Below are 13,294 nucleotides of genomic sequence, written 5' to 3' on the forward strand. Positions count from 1 at the left end.
TTAGACCTGGGATTTTGGACTTGTACCATTCATACTGCACCAAGACCCGGGTCGTTTGAGCTCGTCCCGGCAAAAACCCGGGATTTTGGTGCAGTATGAATGGGGTATAATTCTATTGCCGTGGTTTTGTTGGCATAATATCCAAACGGATTAGTTCTGTGGGGGACAATACATATAGATAAAATCTACAAATAAACCCAAACAAACCAACATAAAAACAACATTTTATTTATAATCTTATACTAGCCTAGAGCCTCTACTTCATTGAGAATCTATTCATCCCTGTTGTCTTTCAAAGTGATCTTAGTTTAAAGCTGTTAATTGCATTTTATTAGAACAATTGAAAAAGACTCAGGACTCTACAGGGAGGATATACAAAATATGCAAAATGGTTAAACATAACACAGAAACATGTATAAATAACCCTGCAAAAGCACAGCCTTGATAGTAAACTTTGAGTTTGTACGGCACAATAGATAAACTGCCGTCTTTTTACTTCTCATCTCTCTCAGATGACTCAGACCTCATGCTGTTTGATACAATCTAGCAGAGCAATTGTAACAAGTGAGAGATTTGTATCTATTTACAAAGTGGCTCTAAATCACAGTGTCAATACAATTAAATACGATTCCACATGAAAAGGATCTGTGTATAATCTGCTCAATAATCTGATTATAAGACTGAAGCTGCAACTACACAAGAATAAAGGTTTTTTTTGTACATTTGAGAAGAATTAAGCTCTTCATTATTATTTACCTATTAGCAATATTTATTGCACTTTATTCTACCCATAGTGTTTGAAGAATAAGAGACATACAAGGCATAGCCAGTTTTTATACAATATTTCACTTTCACTATTTTAATCTGTTTACATATTTCGCTGTTTATTTTATCAACCTAAAAATAAAGGTTAAGTTTTAATAATTAGACATACTACTGGATAATTAATGCAAATACGGAGTGATTAGTGCATCATACTTTAAACCTCTTTTCTCTTTCCAGTTGTTCTAATTTGTTAATCTTAGGTTTACGAGGCACCCCTGAGTTAAAAATACTCGACTTGGAAATGTAAAATTCAAATTGTCGGAATAACCTCTAAGCTAACCATTAATCTCAAGTTAACACAGTGCACATTGCACTATGTTTAAAAGCAAAAGTGATGATTGTACAATAAATCACGTTTACTTACACTGTACACCTTAGCAAAGCCATTTGAATGTGTGTAATGCATACTGATAGGGGCCTAGCTGAGCTAAATCTGTGCATGCAAAGATTTAACCAAGTAACCAGGGCCTGATTAAGGGTTCTGGCCGCCCTAGGCTAATACGGCCGCAGCGCCCCCCCCCCCCCCCCTTCCTCCGAATATATAGGTGTATAGGAACACTCCTGAATATGAATGTTTAGGTGTATTCTCCAGCATTCAAATTTAGACAGATTGTGCCATTGTCTCTTACCTGTTCTTGCTCTTCTCTCTTGCAACTTTGTTATCCTCTCGCTGGCTTCTGGAAAGTTGGCATCCTGTTTTGAAAATGCAAAAATGTATTATAATGCAAACCCTGAATGATTAGGCCCTTTAGTTAAAACAAAACACTCCATTATGGCCAGCTAAAAGTACCCCATTGGACAGGCATATATAAGCAATATCTGAATATTTGTTGTCAATCAAATACAAACCTCTACCAGCCCCATCCCACTAATATTTAGTATTCTAGTGATTGCTGAGACCACCCATGTGACCACCACACAATCATGAGATTCTGCCCCCCAAAGCTGCTCTATTTTTTAAATACCCCCTGCAGCCATTTTCCTTAACCACAACCCTCCCCCCCCCACAGCCATTTTCCTTAACCCCTGCTGCTGCCATTTTCTTTACCTCCCACCCTGCATCCATCTCCCTTGCAGCTATTTTCCTTACCTCCACTCTGTAGCTATCCCCCCCCCGTCACATCAAAACTCCCCCAGTCACATATATCAGCCCCCCTCCTCTGCCCTCCTTCATACATATCAACCTCTCTCCCTCCCTATAGATTTTCATGGCAGCCACCCCCTCCCACCCTATAGATTTGTATGACAGTCCCCCTCTCCCTCCCTATACATATGCATGACAGTCCCCCCTCTCCCTCCCTATAGATATGCAGGGTAGTCCCCCCCCCCCTACCTATAGATATGCAGGGTAGTTCCCCCCCTCTCTATAGATATGCAGTGTAGTTCCCCCCTCCCTATAGGTATGCAGGGTAATTTCCCCCCTCCCTATAGATATGCAGGGTAGTTCCCCCCCCTTCCTATAGATATACAGGGCAGTATCCCCTCCCTATAGATATGCAGGGCAGTTCTCCCCCTCCCTATAGATATGCAGGGCAGTTCCCCCCCTCCTTATAGATATGCAGGGCAGTTTCCCCCCTCCCTATAGATATGCAGGGTAGTTCCCCCCCCCTATAGATATGCAGGCCAGTTCCCCCCCTCCCTATAGATATGCAGGGCAGTTCCCCCCTCCCTATAGATATGCAGGGCAGTTCCCCCCCCCTCCCTATAGATATGCAGGGCAGTTCCCACCCCCCTCCATATAGATATGCAGGGCAGTCCCCCCCCTCACTATAGATATGCAGGGCAGTTCCCCCCCTCCCTATAGATATGCAGGGCAGTTCCCCCCCCCCCCTCACTATAGATATGCAGGGCAGTTCCCCCTCCTCCCTATAGATATGCAGGGCAGTTCCCCCCATCACTTACCTGTAGTTGTGCCAGCGTCGCCCCTCTCCTCAGATCAGCAGATAGGAAGTTAAGACGTCCTGCTTCCTGTCTGCTGCACAGCAACAGGCAGCCTGGCGATTGGCTGTGTGTTGCTAACCACTGACCACCAATGCTTTTGATCATCGAGCCCTCCACCCCCCACGGCGAACCCCCCCCCCCCACCGCGGCGACCCCCCTCCCCCACCCCGAAAAAAAAAAAGAATGAAGAAAAAAAAAAGAAAAGAAATTTTTTTTTTAAAAAAAAATTACCTGCAGCGCCACGCCCCCCCGGGACCCAGCGCCCAAGGCTGCAGCCTGGTCAGCCTAGTGGTTGATCAGGCCCTGCAAGTAACAAATATAGAGAAAGGAATCCCACACTGGGCTGCACCACACCAAATAAACACAAATCGCAGCTGTAAAGCAGGACCAATTGTTAGCCCCTAATCGAAAACAAACACACATCAAAAAAAAAAAAGCAGGGCTGGATAGTGATACATAGGTTTGGCCTTAAATTGAAAAATCAAAAGAAATCATGGCAGGATACATAAAATAAGAGATAATATTATATAAAAAATATATTTTTATTGTCTCAATAAATATAATACATATGCATCATAAATTGGTAAATTGATAATTGCAACCAAACATTTAAAAAAACACTGGGACTAAAAGCTGTATAAATGGAATCACAAATGATGAAGGGGCTAAATTGAAGAGTATGTCCGTGTAACTCTAGTAAATATATAGTAGTTCATATATACAGTTGTAATCACAATAAAATCCCTCCAAGGTATCCAGAAAATTGGCCCATAAGTTGCAAGATAGAACATTACCCAGAAGCACAGCAGTATGTTTCCTCGCCATCAGTGACATTAATAATAGCAAAGGTGAAACAAGGTCTTAACATGCAAAAAACTGTAGAGATTGATTTCAGCATTGCTAGCAAGTTCAAATTAAATAAATTAGGGCACATAAATGGTAAGGGATAAAACTAGTACCAGTGTAAATATAAAATGAGTCCAATATCAGATAAATGAAACAGCAATCCCAGTTTAGAATGACTGACGCGTTTCATCTGTTGAACCCAGACTTTATACAAAGATAGAGTTATATAATTTTTTTCCTTTGCCAGTGACATTTCATCACTTTGATTGCTATATATCTTTCAAGGTATGCTGGATATCTTGGAGGTATTTTATTGTAGTTATATCTTTATATGAACTACTATATATTTACTAGAGTTACATGGACATACTCATCAATTTAGTATGTTTTTAATCATCATTTGTGATTCAATTTATACAGCTTTTAATCCCAGTGTTTTTTAAATGTTTGGTTTTAATTACCAATTTGCTAATTTATGAGGCCTATGTATTATATTTATTGAGACAATACATTTTTTTTATTTACCGTATTTCCCCATGTATAAGACGCACCTTTTTTCAAAAAATGTAGGGTCTAAAAACGGGGTGCGTCTTATACAGGGGAAGCGGGGATCCAGAGGGGGAAGGGGGGTGCGATTGGCAGGTCTGTTCCGCTATAGTGTGCTGAGGGGCTTGCAGCAGACACAGGCAGGGAGAGTGTACTGGCCGGCAGACACAGGCAGGTGAGAGTGTACTGGCCGGCAGACACAGGCAGGTGAGAGTGTACTGGCCGGCAGACACAGGCAGGGAGAGTGTACTGGCCGGCTGCTCTGATCCATAGCGCAGAGCAAGCAACACAACCTCTGTCCCTTCCCTCCGGCGACTTGTGCCAACTGATTGCAGTCAGAGCAGCTGGCCAGCACACTCTCCCTGTCTCTCTGCCGAATGGACCTGCAGGGAGAGTGTGCTGGCAGGCTGCTGCACAATCTCAGCACACTTCAGTTGAACGGAACAAAATTTTTTAAGAGCAAATATATTTTTTTTTTACATTTTGGAGAAAAAATGAAGGTGCGTCTTATACAATGGAGCGTCCTATACATGGGGAAATACGGTATATACTATTATCTCTGGTTTTATGCATCCTGCTATGGTTTCTTTTGATTTTTCAAGTTCAGGCCACAAGTAACAAATATAAAAAAGATATAAACATTTGTGACGAAACAAGTTTGATAACGCCATAACCAGCCTTTCGCTCTTTCTCACAAAATTTGGACTATAACGTGTTTTTTTTATAGCCCTGTATTTGTTCCCCAGCTCAACAGAGTACAACTGTGGTGTCTAATTACAAGTGAACATTGTAGCCATGCCTATATAAGTTTCTTCCTTCCATGCTACCCACTGTAAAAATGTGTTTGTTGTTAATTCAGTGATGCTGTTATGCATTGTTCTCAAATTAAAGCCAGGTAATGGGTAAGGATTAGATGGTGTCCAGGATAAAGGTGAGGGAGCTGGAGCTGCATTCATTCTCCCCCTCCTTTCTCTAGAGGAAGAATATAACAGATGGGAACCTTGTGACATCACAAAGTAGTGTAAGGGGTTAATATCAGAAGTGGCTTACTGCTATCCTATCTTTGGAGGTGGGGAGGCCAATTAGTATCCATTGTCCTCCACATGACTAGTACAGACATTTGTCTGGTTCCCAGCAGAGGTGCCCAGGTGAAAGCACAGCACATCTTCACTCCCCCTCCATCCCCCTGATCCAGCACCCACCAATGTTTAAGAGGGAGAGAGCCAGGGGTTTAACCAGGGAGGGGAAATCTTTGTGGAAATGTGACCCTAGAATTAATGAGCCACTCCAGGGGGGAGGGGATATTCATTCTGAGGATTTATGGCTGGAAGCTGCAAAGTGGCTGGTTTTGCATTTTGGTTCTTGACCAGTGGAATACATCTGCAGAACCATTGGTCTTCAAGTCAGGACAGCCAGGCGACTGTAACTCCTTAAGCTAATGGGGTAAGGGACAGATGATGTGGTAAACCTGACTGGAATTTATTTACTGTGTGTATATAATATTCTAGTGATTGTTTGTATTACATTAAATGTATTGTTTTACTTTCTAACAGCAATTGCCTGAGTGACTCTAGGAACCTTCTAAGGTACTGGGTAGGCTTCCCTGGCATAGTAAGGCATCCATGAGTGGTGAGCCAGTGTGAAGTGGGTAGATTTGGGCCATAAACCCGGTATCTTCACAGCATTTATAGCAAAATGAGTAATACATATATCATTTGAAAAGCAGTTTATTGCAGAAAAAGATAATAAATTACAAGGTATATATGGTGGGCAGGAAAAATAGCATGTATCCAAGGAATGAAAAGGTGGGGATAGACATTGCATGAAGACAGTTGTTTCAACATTGTAAACTCTTCATGTAAAATGCAGTGAAGAGTAAGAAAAGTAGTCTCCATCAGTGGCGGAACTACCATTGGTGCAGCAGGTGCAGTTCACCGGGGCCCAGGTAGATAATTGGGGCCTGCTGCAAGGGAGATGCAGAGGATCGGGGGCCCTGGTTCCCTTATTCCTGCCGACCTGCACCTGGGCCCACAGCTCGCTAGGTCCGCCTCTGTTCTCCATATCCTGTTTAACAATGGTGACCATGGCTAGAATGGTGTTTGGAGACGTGGCTGCTTGAGCTGAATCCTGCTTTATGATGATGATGATGTCCACTTGTGGTATGGGACATTTCTTTGGAATGGTGTTTTCCCCCAGTGCTTGAGTGCAGAATAGCTAAGCGGGAAACAAACATTAATTTTAGCATGTATCTGAACAATTTGCATTAAGTTAAAATTACAGTGAAATTTAGAACTTAAAGGGGTGACAAACCCCCCACCTGAGGGAATCAACAACAGTACCTGGATGATGAAAAGAGTACCAGGATTGGAAGTAAGCATCATGTGATCAGCTCACATTGTACCACGGGAAGCCCTCTTACACTTTACACTTAATGCTAATTATTGCAATAAAACTACTCTACAGAACAATTAACCCTGAGTGCTGCAAAAAAGCTGATAATTGTAAACTTTATTTTTAACCACAAGGGTATGGGTCCAGGCGGGTTTTAAGAATGCCACAATTATCTGCAAAAAGAGGGACTATTCTGAGATATTTTCATCCAGTGTAACATGACAGTGAATGGGGAACATTATTCCCGTGTTACACCATAGCACTAAGGAAACACTCAAGAATAAAAATAGGTGCAAAATATTTCTTACTATCAATTGAAAGACATCAATTAAAAGGAGAGAGCAAAAGCATAAAAATCTGTTCAAAATATTTTCTCTCTTTATACAAACTTGAATTAGTGTCAACGCTTTTTTAAGTATGAGATTTGAATGTTCAAAATTTTTCTAAATATTTCTACTTTATTGAAAAATAATGTACTTACAAATATTAACAGATCCATCTTTAGCCAACCTAAAATAAAGAATATTTACATTTTATTAATATTTAATGTTCAATACAATATTCATTTAAATAAAAGGATGTACATATTAAATCAAGTTTTATATTTTTAATTAGTTGTTTACAAAAGTTTACTTAAGTAAGTTATCACTAATTGGATGCATATTTGCCAAGCAGTATTGGAGATTCAGCATATCATGTGCAGCATGCTTGTGATATATGACAGTTAGTCCTTTACAAAATAGATTATTATCCAATTATACTGAGAAATGCATGCAGGAGAAAAAGGGGGGAATGCTTCAATCAAAAATACATTGTTATAAATCTCCTCCTTGGATTGATTAAAATATTTGAAAGTAAGTATACTAAACAATGTGTGTAGTTATATATGTGTTTAGGTGCTTAACTAGCAGCTGTATATATAGGAAAAACATTGTTGGGAAGAAGGTGTACCTTAAACATATTTAAAACTGATTGGGTGGTCTCAGAGTTAAAAGATTGAGGAATCCTTCTCTTGTGATTCATTATGTATGAATTTTTTTTGGATTCTATACTAACCTGCACTCTTCACCCTCCAGCATCTTCTTATATGTAGCAATTTCAATATCCAGAGCCAGTTTAACGTTCATCAGTTCCTGGTAATCTCTCAGTTGGCGAGCCATGTCCTGCTTGGCCTTCTGTAGAGCAGCCTCCAGCTCAGACAGTTTATTCTTTGCATCCCGGACAGCAGCCTCTCCACGTTCCTCAGCCTCATTTATAGCAGCTTCTAGAGCAGCCCTCTGGGACAATAACAGAAAAATTCTATTTTTTATTTATTTTTGTTGACCCCCTAAACATCTTCTAGTTTTAGGAGAGGCTGTCATTGCTTCCTTCTGTGTGGAAAAGTTTGCCCTCACAGGTTGTGGAGAGTCCTCTAAAGACTGCAGCAGCCTGCACCTACTGAGTCAAGCTTGTTATCATACATTGATGCTGGAACCAACGAGCACAGCCTCCCCTGACTAGGTCCACCTGATCTAATCAATATTGGGGAGACCTGGTGGATCACAGGTAAATTATATTTTGCATTTATGTGTAAGCTATAGAATTCAGTTTTAGGTAGAATTATTCCTCAATGTGTAGTAGGAGTCACATAATATTGAATTTGGGATGGTAGTATTTAAATAACTACTACACTGTCCTACACTGATATAACAAATAACATAACTTAATGTATAAACTGCTTTGGACTCCAGTCCACATGGATTATGTACCTGGGATTTAGCACACTCTATCTCTCCTTTAAGAGTCTGAATGGTTTGGTTGAGTTCAGCAATCTCATTTCTACTGTTCTGCAAATTATTTCCATTTCTTCCAGCTGCCATGCGCAAGTCCTCAAACTGCAGTACAAAATAGTATAAAGAGGTATCAATAATTTGGTGTACCCGGATATATATATAATAATATGTATAACATCTTCCTGTTTGCCAAACTCACCCTTGATTGGTACATGGACTCAGCCTCAGCTCGGCTCCTGTTAGCAATGTCCTCATATTGGGCTCTGACCTCGGCAATGATGCTCTCCATGTCCAGATTTCGACTGTTGTCCATAGACACAATAACTGAAGTGTCTGAGATCTGGGCTTCGAGCTGACCAATCTCCTGCAGAGTAAAGCATTCTTACAACACTTGCTTTTTAAACTTGTGATCAACATACAATTAATCCTCTACAGTATAGCAAATAGGAAAGAATCCAAGTTAATGAGTTTTTGGATGTTATTGACAGAGGGGTACCCTTATGTGAAAGTGACCCCTTAGCAGTGCCCCTTGGTAAAGTAATGTTTGATGCTCACAATATACCCAGTACAACAAATGAAAAAAAAACATTATACATGCAAATCTATTTATAACAGAGGAAAGAAAAAATAATAAAATATTTTTTTCATTAGATCTACGTATTTAGCAAGTTATGGCAATCCATGTTATGTAAACACTTTCCTAACTTTTATTTAGTAGTTGTATGAAGGTATGACTTTTTATGCTATTTTACCACCTGATGGAAAGGTGGTAAAATTGTTTCCTCCAGTCTTGGGTTATAAAGAAACTAATTGTATTTTTGGAAGACAAATCTTCTGGAAAAAAAATTAGCAAAATATGATTTGTTTCAATACTGCTCAGAAAAAATGGACTAAAGCTGATGTTTGAATATGATCAGCTCAAAAAGCAACACAGTCAGGAGCAAATGATTCAAACAGTAATGTAGCAAAATAAAACATTACCGCGTCATACAGAGTCCTCAAGAAGTTGATCTCATCAGTCAGGGAGTCGGCTCTGGCCTGCAGCTCAGCTTTGTTCATAAAGGCAGCATCAACCTCCTATAGATTAGAGTGTGTTTCATTTACAAATCTATTCTTTTTGTACTAATGGTTTATGCTGAGTTAATATAATATAGTGAATGTAATATAACATTTCGCATAATGTATATTTTCCATAGGGGTGAGCATTAAGCTTAATGGAATTGTATTTGTTTTCCAAAATAAAATAAAGTAACAATCGTTCATATCTATTAAAAGCAAAAGCTGCATTTGTATTAAATAGAGATATTAGCTACCTATCAGTTAATTGATTACATGGTTTCACTTTGTAGTATAGATGTCACTTGAAATTGGCAATTATTGAAACTTACTCTCTTAAGTCCAGCAAATTCATTTTCTGCAGCGGTACGTCTGTTTAATTCCTCTTCATAGCTGCCAAATTATTTAATATTACATTTCATTCATTAGTATAATACAGATTAATATTTTGCAAGAAGTGCAATGATAATTAAAATAATGTACCAATAAAATAATACAAAATATAACCAGTTTTCCTATAAATAAATATAGATTGACTTCTTGGGTCACTGTATCAAATAGTGCAATCTAATTTATGCACATTTGTCTACCAATAATATTGCCTACATGTCAATTAAAACATCAGCACAATGACTATTTGGTGAAGCATTCTTTTAATTTTGCAGGCAAAAATGTCATTGCATTGTATACTTTCTTACTATATTATTGATTGTATGAAAAAAGACACATAAAAATAAGGTAAATGCTGAGATATTAAGTTATTTGGTCAACAAACCTTGTGCAGACTTGGGTTGATGACCAGTTTAAAGGGGGTATTCCCATCACTTGCAGTAATATTCAACTACTGTATTTGACAGCAATTGGCCAAAGAGAAGTTTGAATGGGGGTATTTTTACTGACCAGGAAAGGACAGCATATGACTGGTTGAACCTTCTCCTGTTTACAGTCAATCAAATGTTGTCATCTATGACTTGGGTAACACCCCTGCCTCCTCTTTTGTCTGTATTCCGTGCTTAGAAAAGCCGCAAGCGACTATTACTCAAGAAAAGTATGCAACCCAACGGTGCAATACAAAAGCTAAATGATGAGGTAATATAATATCTGTACTTGTTCTGAATGGTCAGATCTAGAAACCTCTTTTAATCCAAAATAAATATCAATAAAACATGAGTTGAATACCGTCTCCTTAATTCTTCGGCGGTTCCCTCCATGTTGTTCCTGTCTGCTTCTAGACGAGCCCTTTCACATTCCAGGTTTTCCAGCTGTCTCCTGAGGTTGCTAATAAATGCCTCAAACAGGGGTTCGATCTCACATCTGGCTGTTTTCTGGTTTTGTAGAAGTCCCCACTTGGTCTCCAGCATCTTGTTTTGTTGTTCCAGAAATCTCACCTAAATAAAACAGAATTTAAAGTAATAAGTTATAAATGAGAAATAAAATAAATGAGAAATAAAAATGTATTTTCACTATATATTATGAATTTAAAAGAATGTGGATATGCAAGTATATTGGTACATGTGCTAAAAAAATGTATCACATTATGTCCATGCTCAACATTCATCATTAAAATCCCCAGTTGATCAACAGGAAGACAGCCTACCCCAATAAGCACAGTCTAAGTTGCCTTAAGAGGGGAAATAATTCCCTCCTGACTCTGTACTTGTAGTCCAACAGCTCCCTGAATCAATATTCTATTGCACGTTTTAGTACCAGTTATCCTTTGTTCTGTGTTTTTAAAAACATGTCCATTCCTTTCTTTAATCTACAGCGTCTATTTTTGTGGGAATACATTCCAAAGTTTCACTATTCTTACTGTAAAGGACTTTAAACATATGAGACCTGATCCATTAAGGAGAACAAAGTATAAAAATGGAGTAACTTTGCACCTGGGAAAAATCATGTTGCATAAACAATATACTCATTTGCACCCCTTGCATTGTAGCATGTTTTGTCTAGAAGCAAACTTACTCCTTTTTTTTTTGCTTTCCTCTGCTTAATGACTTAGGCCCATAAAGATTAATCTGAGACTATAGCCTCTATTTATCATTCTAAATAAAATTAATATTTCCTCATAGGGGGGATTTTCCATACTCCATATTAATTTGCCCTCTTCTGCTCCCTCTCTATTTCCGCTGCATCCTGTTTGTGACCAATCAGAACTGTATATATTAGTTGAGGTCTCCCCAGTGCAATATAAAGGCAACATATAAGGGGCAAAATTATACTTTTCTCTCTAGTGTCTGTGCATTTTTTTTTATTTAAAATAACATCCTGCTGTCTCTTTAGGTCACAGATTGGAATTGCTTGCCAAGGCTGTGATTTTTAAGCATACCTAGATCCTTCTCCATTGTGGATAAATCATATCTCTGCTGTAACCTGTATGTATGTTTTTAGGAGCAGTGGTTTTAACAGACACTATTATATAATTTAGTAACAAAGTAAATAGCATTTTTCCAAAAACATAACTCTGTAGTATACAACTTACAATGTTAGTCCAGTCCAAATATGAACCATAGATAACTACCCTCTGGACTTTCAGACAGTTTTATGCCCAGGTGTAACAAGTGCCTGTAAGACACAGTGTCACATACATTGACAAAGTCTAAGGGGCCAATTCTACTATGGTAATAGTGTGCAGTATTACCATTAGTACGGTAATTTTAACGCAGATTTTTGCTCTCAGCCCCTGTTGCCGCGAGCAAATATCCGATTTAAAATTATCGTATTAACTGTAATACTAAGTTGCTTATGAGTGACCTACTACTTTGAAGGAACCCACAGAAAATGGACTTATTACAACAAATACAGTTAATTAGACAAGTAATAAAATAAAAACATTGCCCTGACACATATTTCAAACTTGTAGAACCATTTATGTTAAGGCAAGCAGTATATACCCAAGTCCTATACTACAGTACTGTACCTTGTCAATGAAGGAGGCAAACTTGTTGTTCAGACCTTTAATTTGATTCTTCTCCTCAGTCCTCACTCTTTGAATACTTGGGTCAATCTCCAAATTAAGAGGTTCCAGAAGACCTCTGTTCACAGTAACAGAGGTGATTCCTCCAGAACAAGATGATCCCCCAAACCCATGACCAATTCCACCAAGACCAAATCCAGATTTGTGCCCACTTTTCCCTGAATGAAAACTTCCCACTGACATTTTGTGTCCCTTTGATCCAATATTGTGGGCACTTGAGCTGGTAAAGCAATGCTGAGTCTTGTGACGGTGTCCTGCATGTTTAGCAGAGTGTGAGAAGATGCTGTGTGAGCTGGAATGTTTAGGTAAAGCAACAGAACAGGAGCTGAAGCCCTTGTGCCCAGAGGAGAGGATGGAGTGATGAGACATGATCGCTCTTGTCACAGAGATGATCTACAGTGGATGTGAAGCACAGTCTACTCAGAAGAGTCCAGTGAGCTGCTGCCTTGTGGAGCTGTTACTTCCTGCTTTTATACTTGAAATGAATGTTTCCACCCTTTTTATCTTGAGTTACTCTTTGGATTGTTGCTTGTTAGTGTCATATTTAACATTTATAGAAAACAAACAAGCAACACACCTGCTTGATCAAAGCTAAAGTATAATATGTATCATTTATAATAAAACAAGATCATTTCTATGGTTCAGTCAGACTTTTATGGTGAAAGAATTGTCAAGGTCCCAGATGTTTATAGTAGATTAATAGGTGCTTTGTTGGTCCATAATTATTTTTTTATTTGTGACAACGTGTAAATGCAAAGTCCCGCCTCCTAACGTTTTACAACCATTCCTTCATTAAATTAAGCTTTTCCATTAGAGGATTACTCTGTATAAATTATCTTTAAAGGATCTGATCTTATATCTAAGCTGCAGCTGCTACTGAATCTATTGGGACATTTCCCTAGGCATAGTCAGTGAAACCAACGCGCGTTTCGCTGATATG

General features: G+C 38.9%; 1 protein-coding gene across 1 annotated transcript; it reads right to left on the minus strand.

Annotated features, from left to right (window-relative positions):
- Positions 1–6,226: 6,226 nt before the first annotated feature.
- LOC142139817 (keratin, type II cytoskeletal cochleal-like) lies at positions 6,227–12,725 on the minus strand. The gene is made up of 9 exons (XM_075197686.1): positions 12,298–12,725; positions 10,557–10,765; positions 9,710–9,770; positions 9,303–9,398; positions 8,521–8,685; positions 8,298–8,423; positions 7,606–7,826; positions 7,031–7,059; positions 6,227–6,372 (listed from the first exon to the last, which is right to left on the minus strand). The coding sequence occupies exons 1-9, from the start codon at positions 12,721–12,723 to the stop codon at positions 6,227–6,229; spliced, it is 1,479 nt and encodes a 492-aa protein (XP_075053787.1). The 5' UTR covers positions 12,724–12,725.
- Between the last annotated feature and the right edge of the window lie 569 nt (positions 12,726–13,294).

The sequence above is a fragment of the Mixophyes fleayi genome, chromosome 2 (genome assembly GCF_038048845.1).
Source record: "Mixophyes fleayi isolate aMixFle1 chromosome 2, aMixFle1.hap1, whole genome shotgun sequence".
Taxonomy (NCBI): Eukaryota; Metazoa; Chordata; class Amphibia; order Anura; family Limnodynastidae; genus Mixophyes; species Mixophyes fleayi.

Bases quoted from the DNA above. Each gene is read 5' to 3' on its own strand.
- LOC142139817 (XM_075197686.1), bottom strand. From the start codon at position 12,723: ATGTCTCATCACTCCATCCTCTCCTCTGGGCACAAGGGCTTCAGCTCC. The intron at 10,766-12,297 runs GTACAGTACTGT...TGTTTTATTTAG, and splicing joins TTGCCTCCTTCATTGACAAG to GTGAGATTTCTGGAACAACA. The intron at 7,827-8,297 runs GTACATAATCCA...TTATTGTCCCAG, and splicing joins TAGAGTGTGCTAAATCCCAG to AGGGCTGCTCTAGAAGCTGC.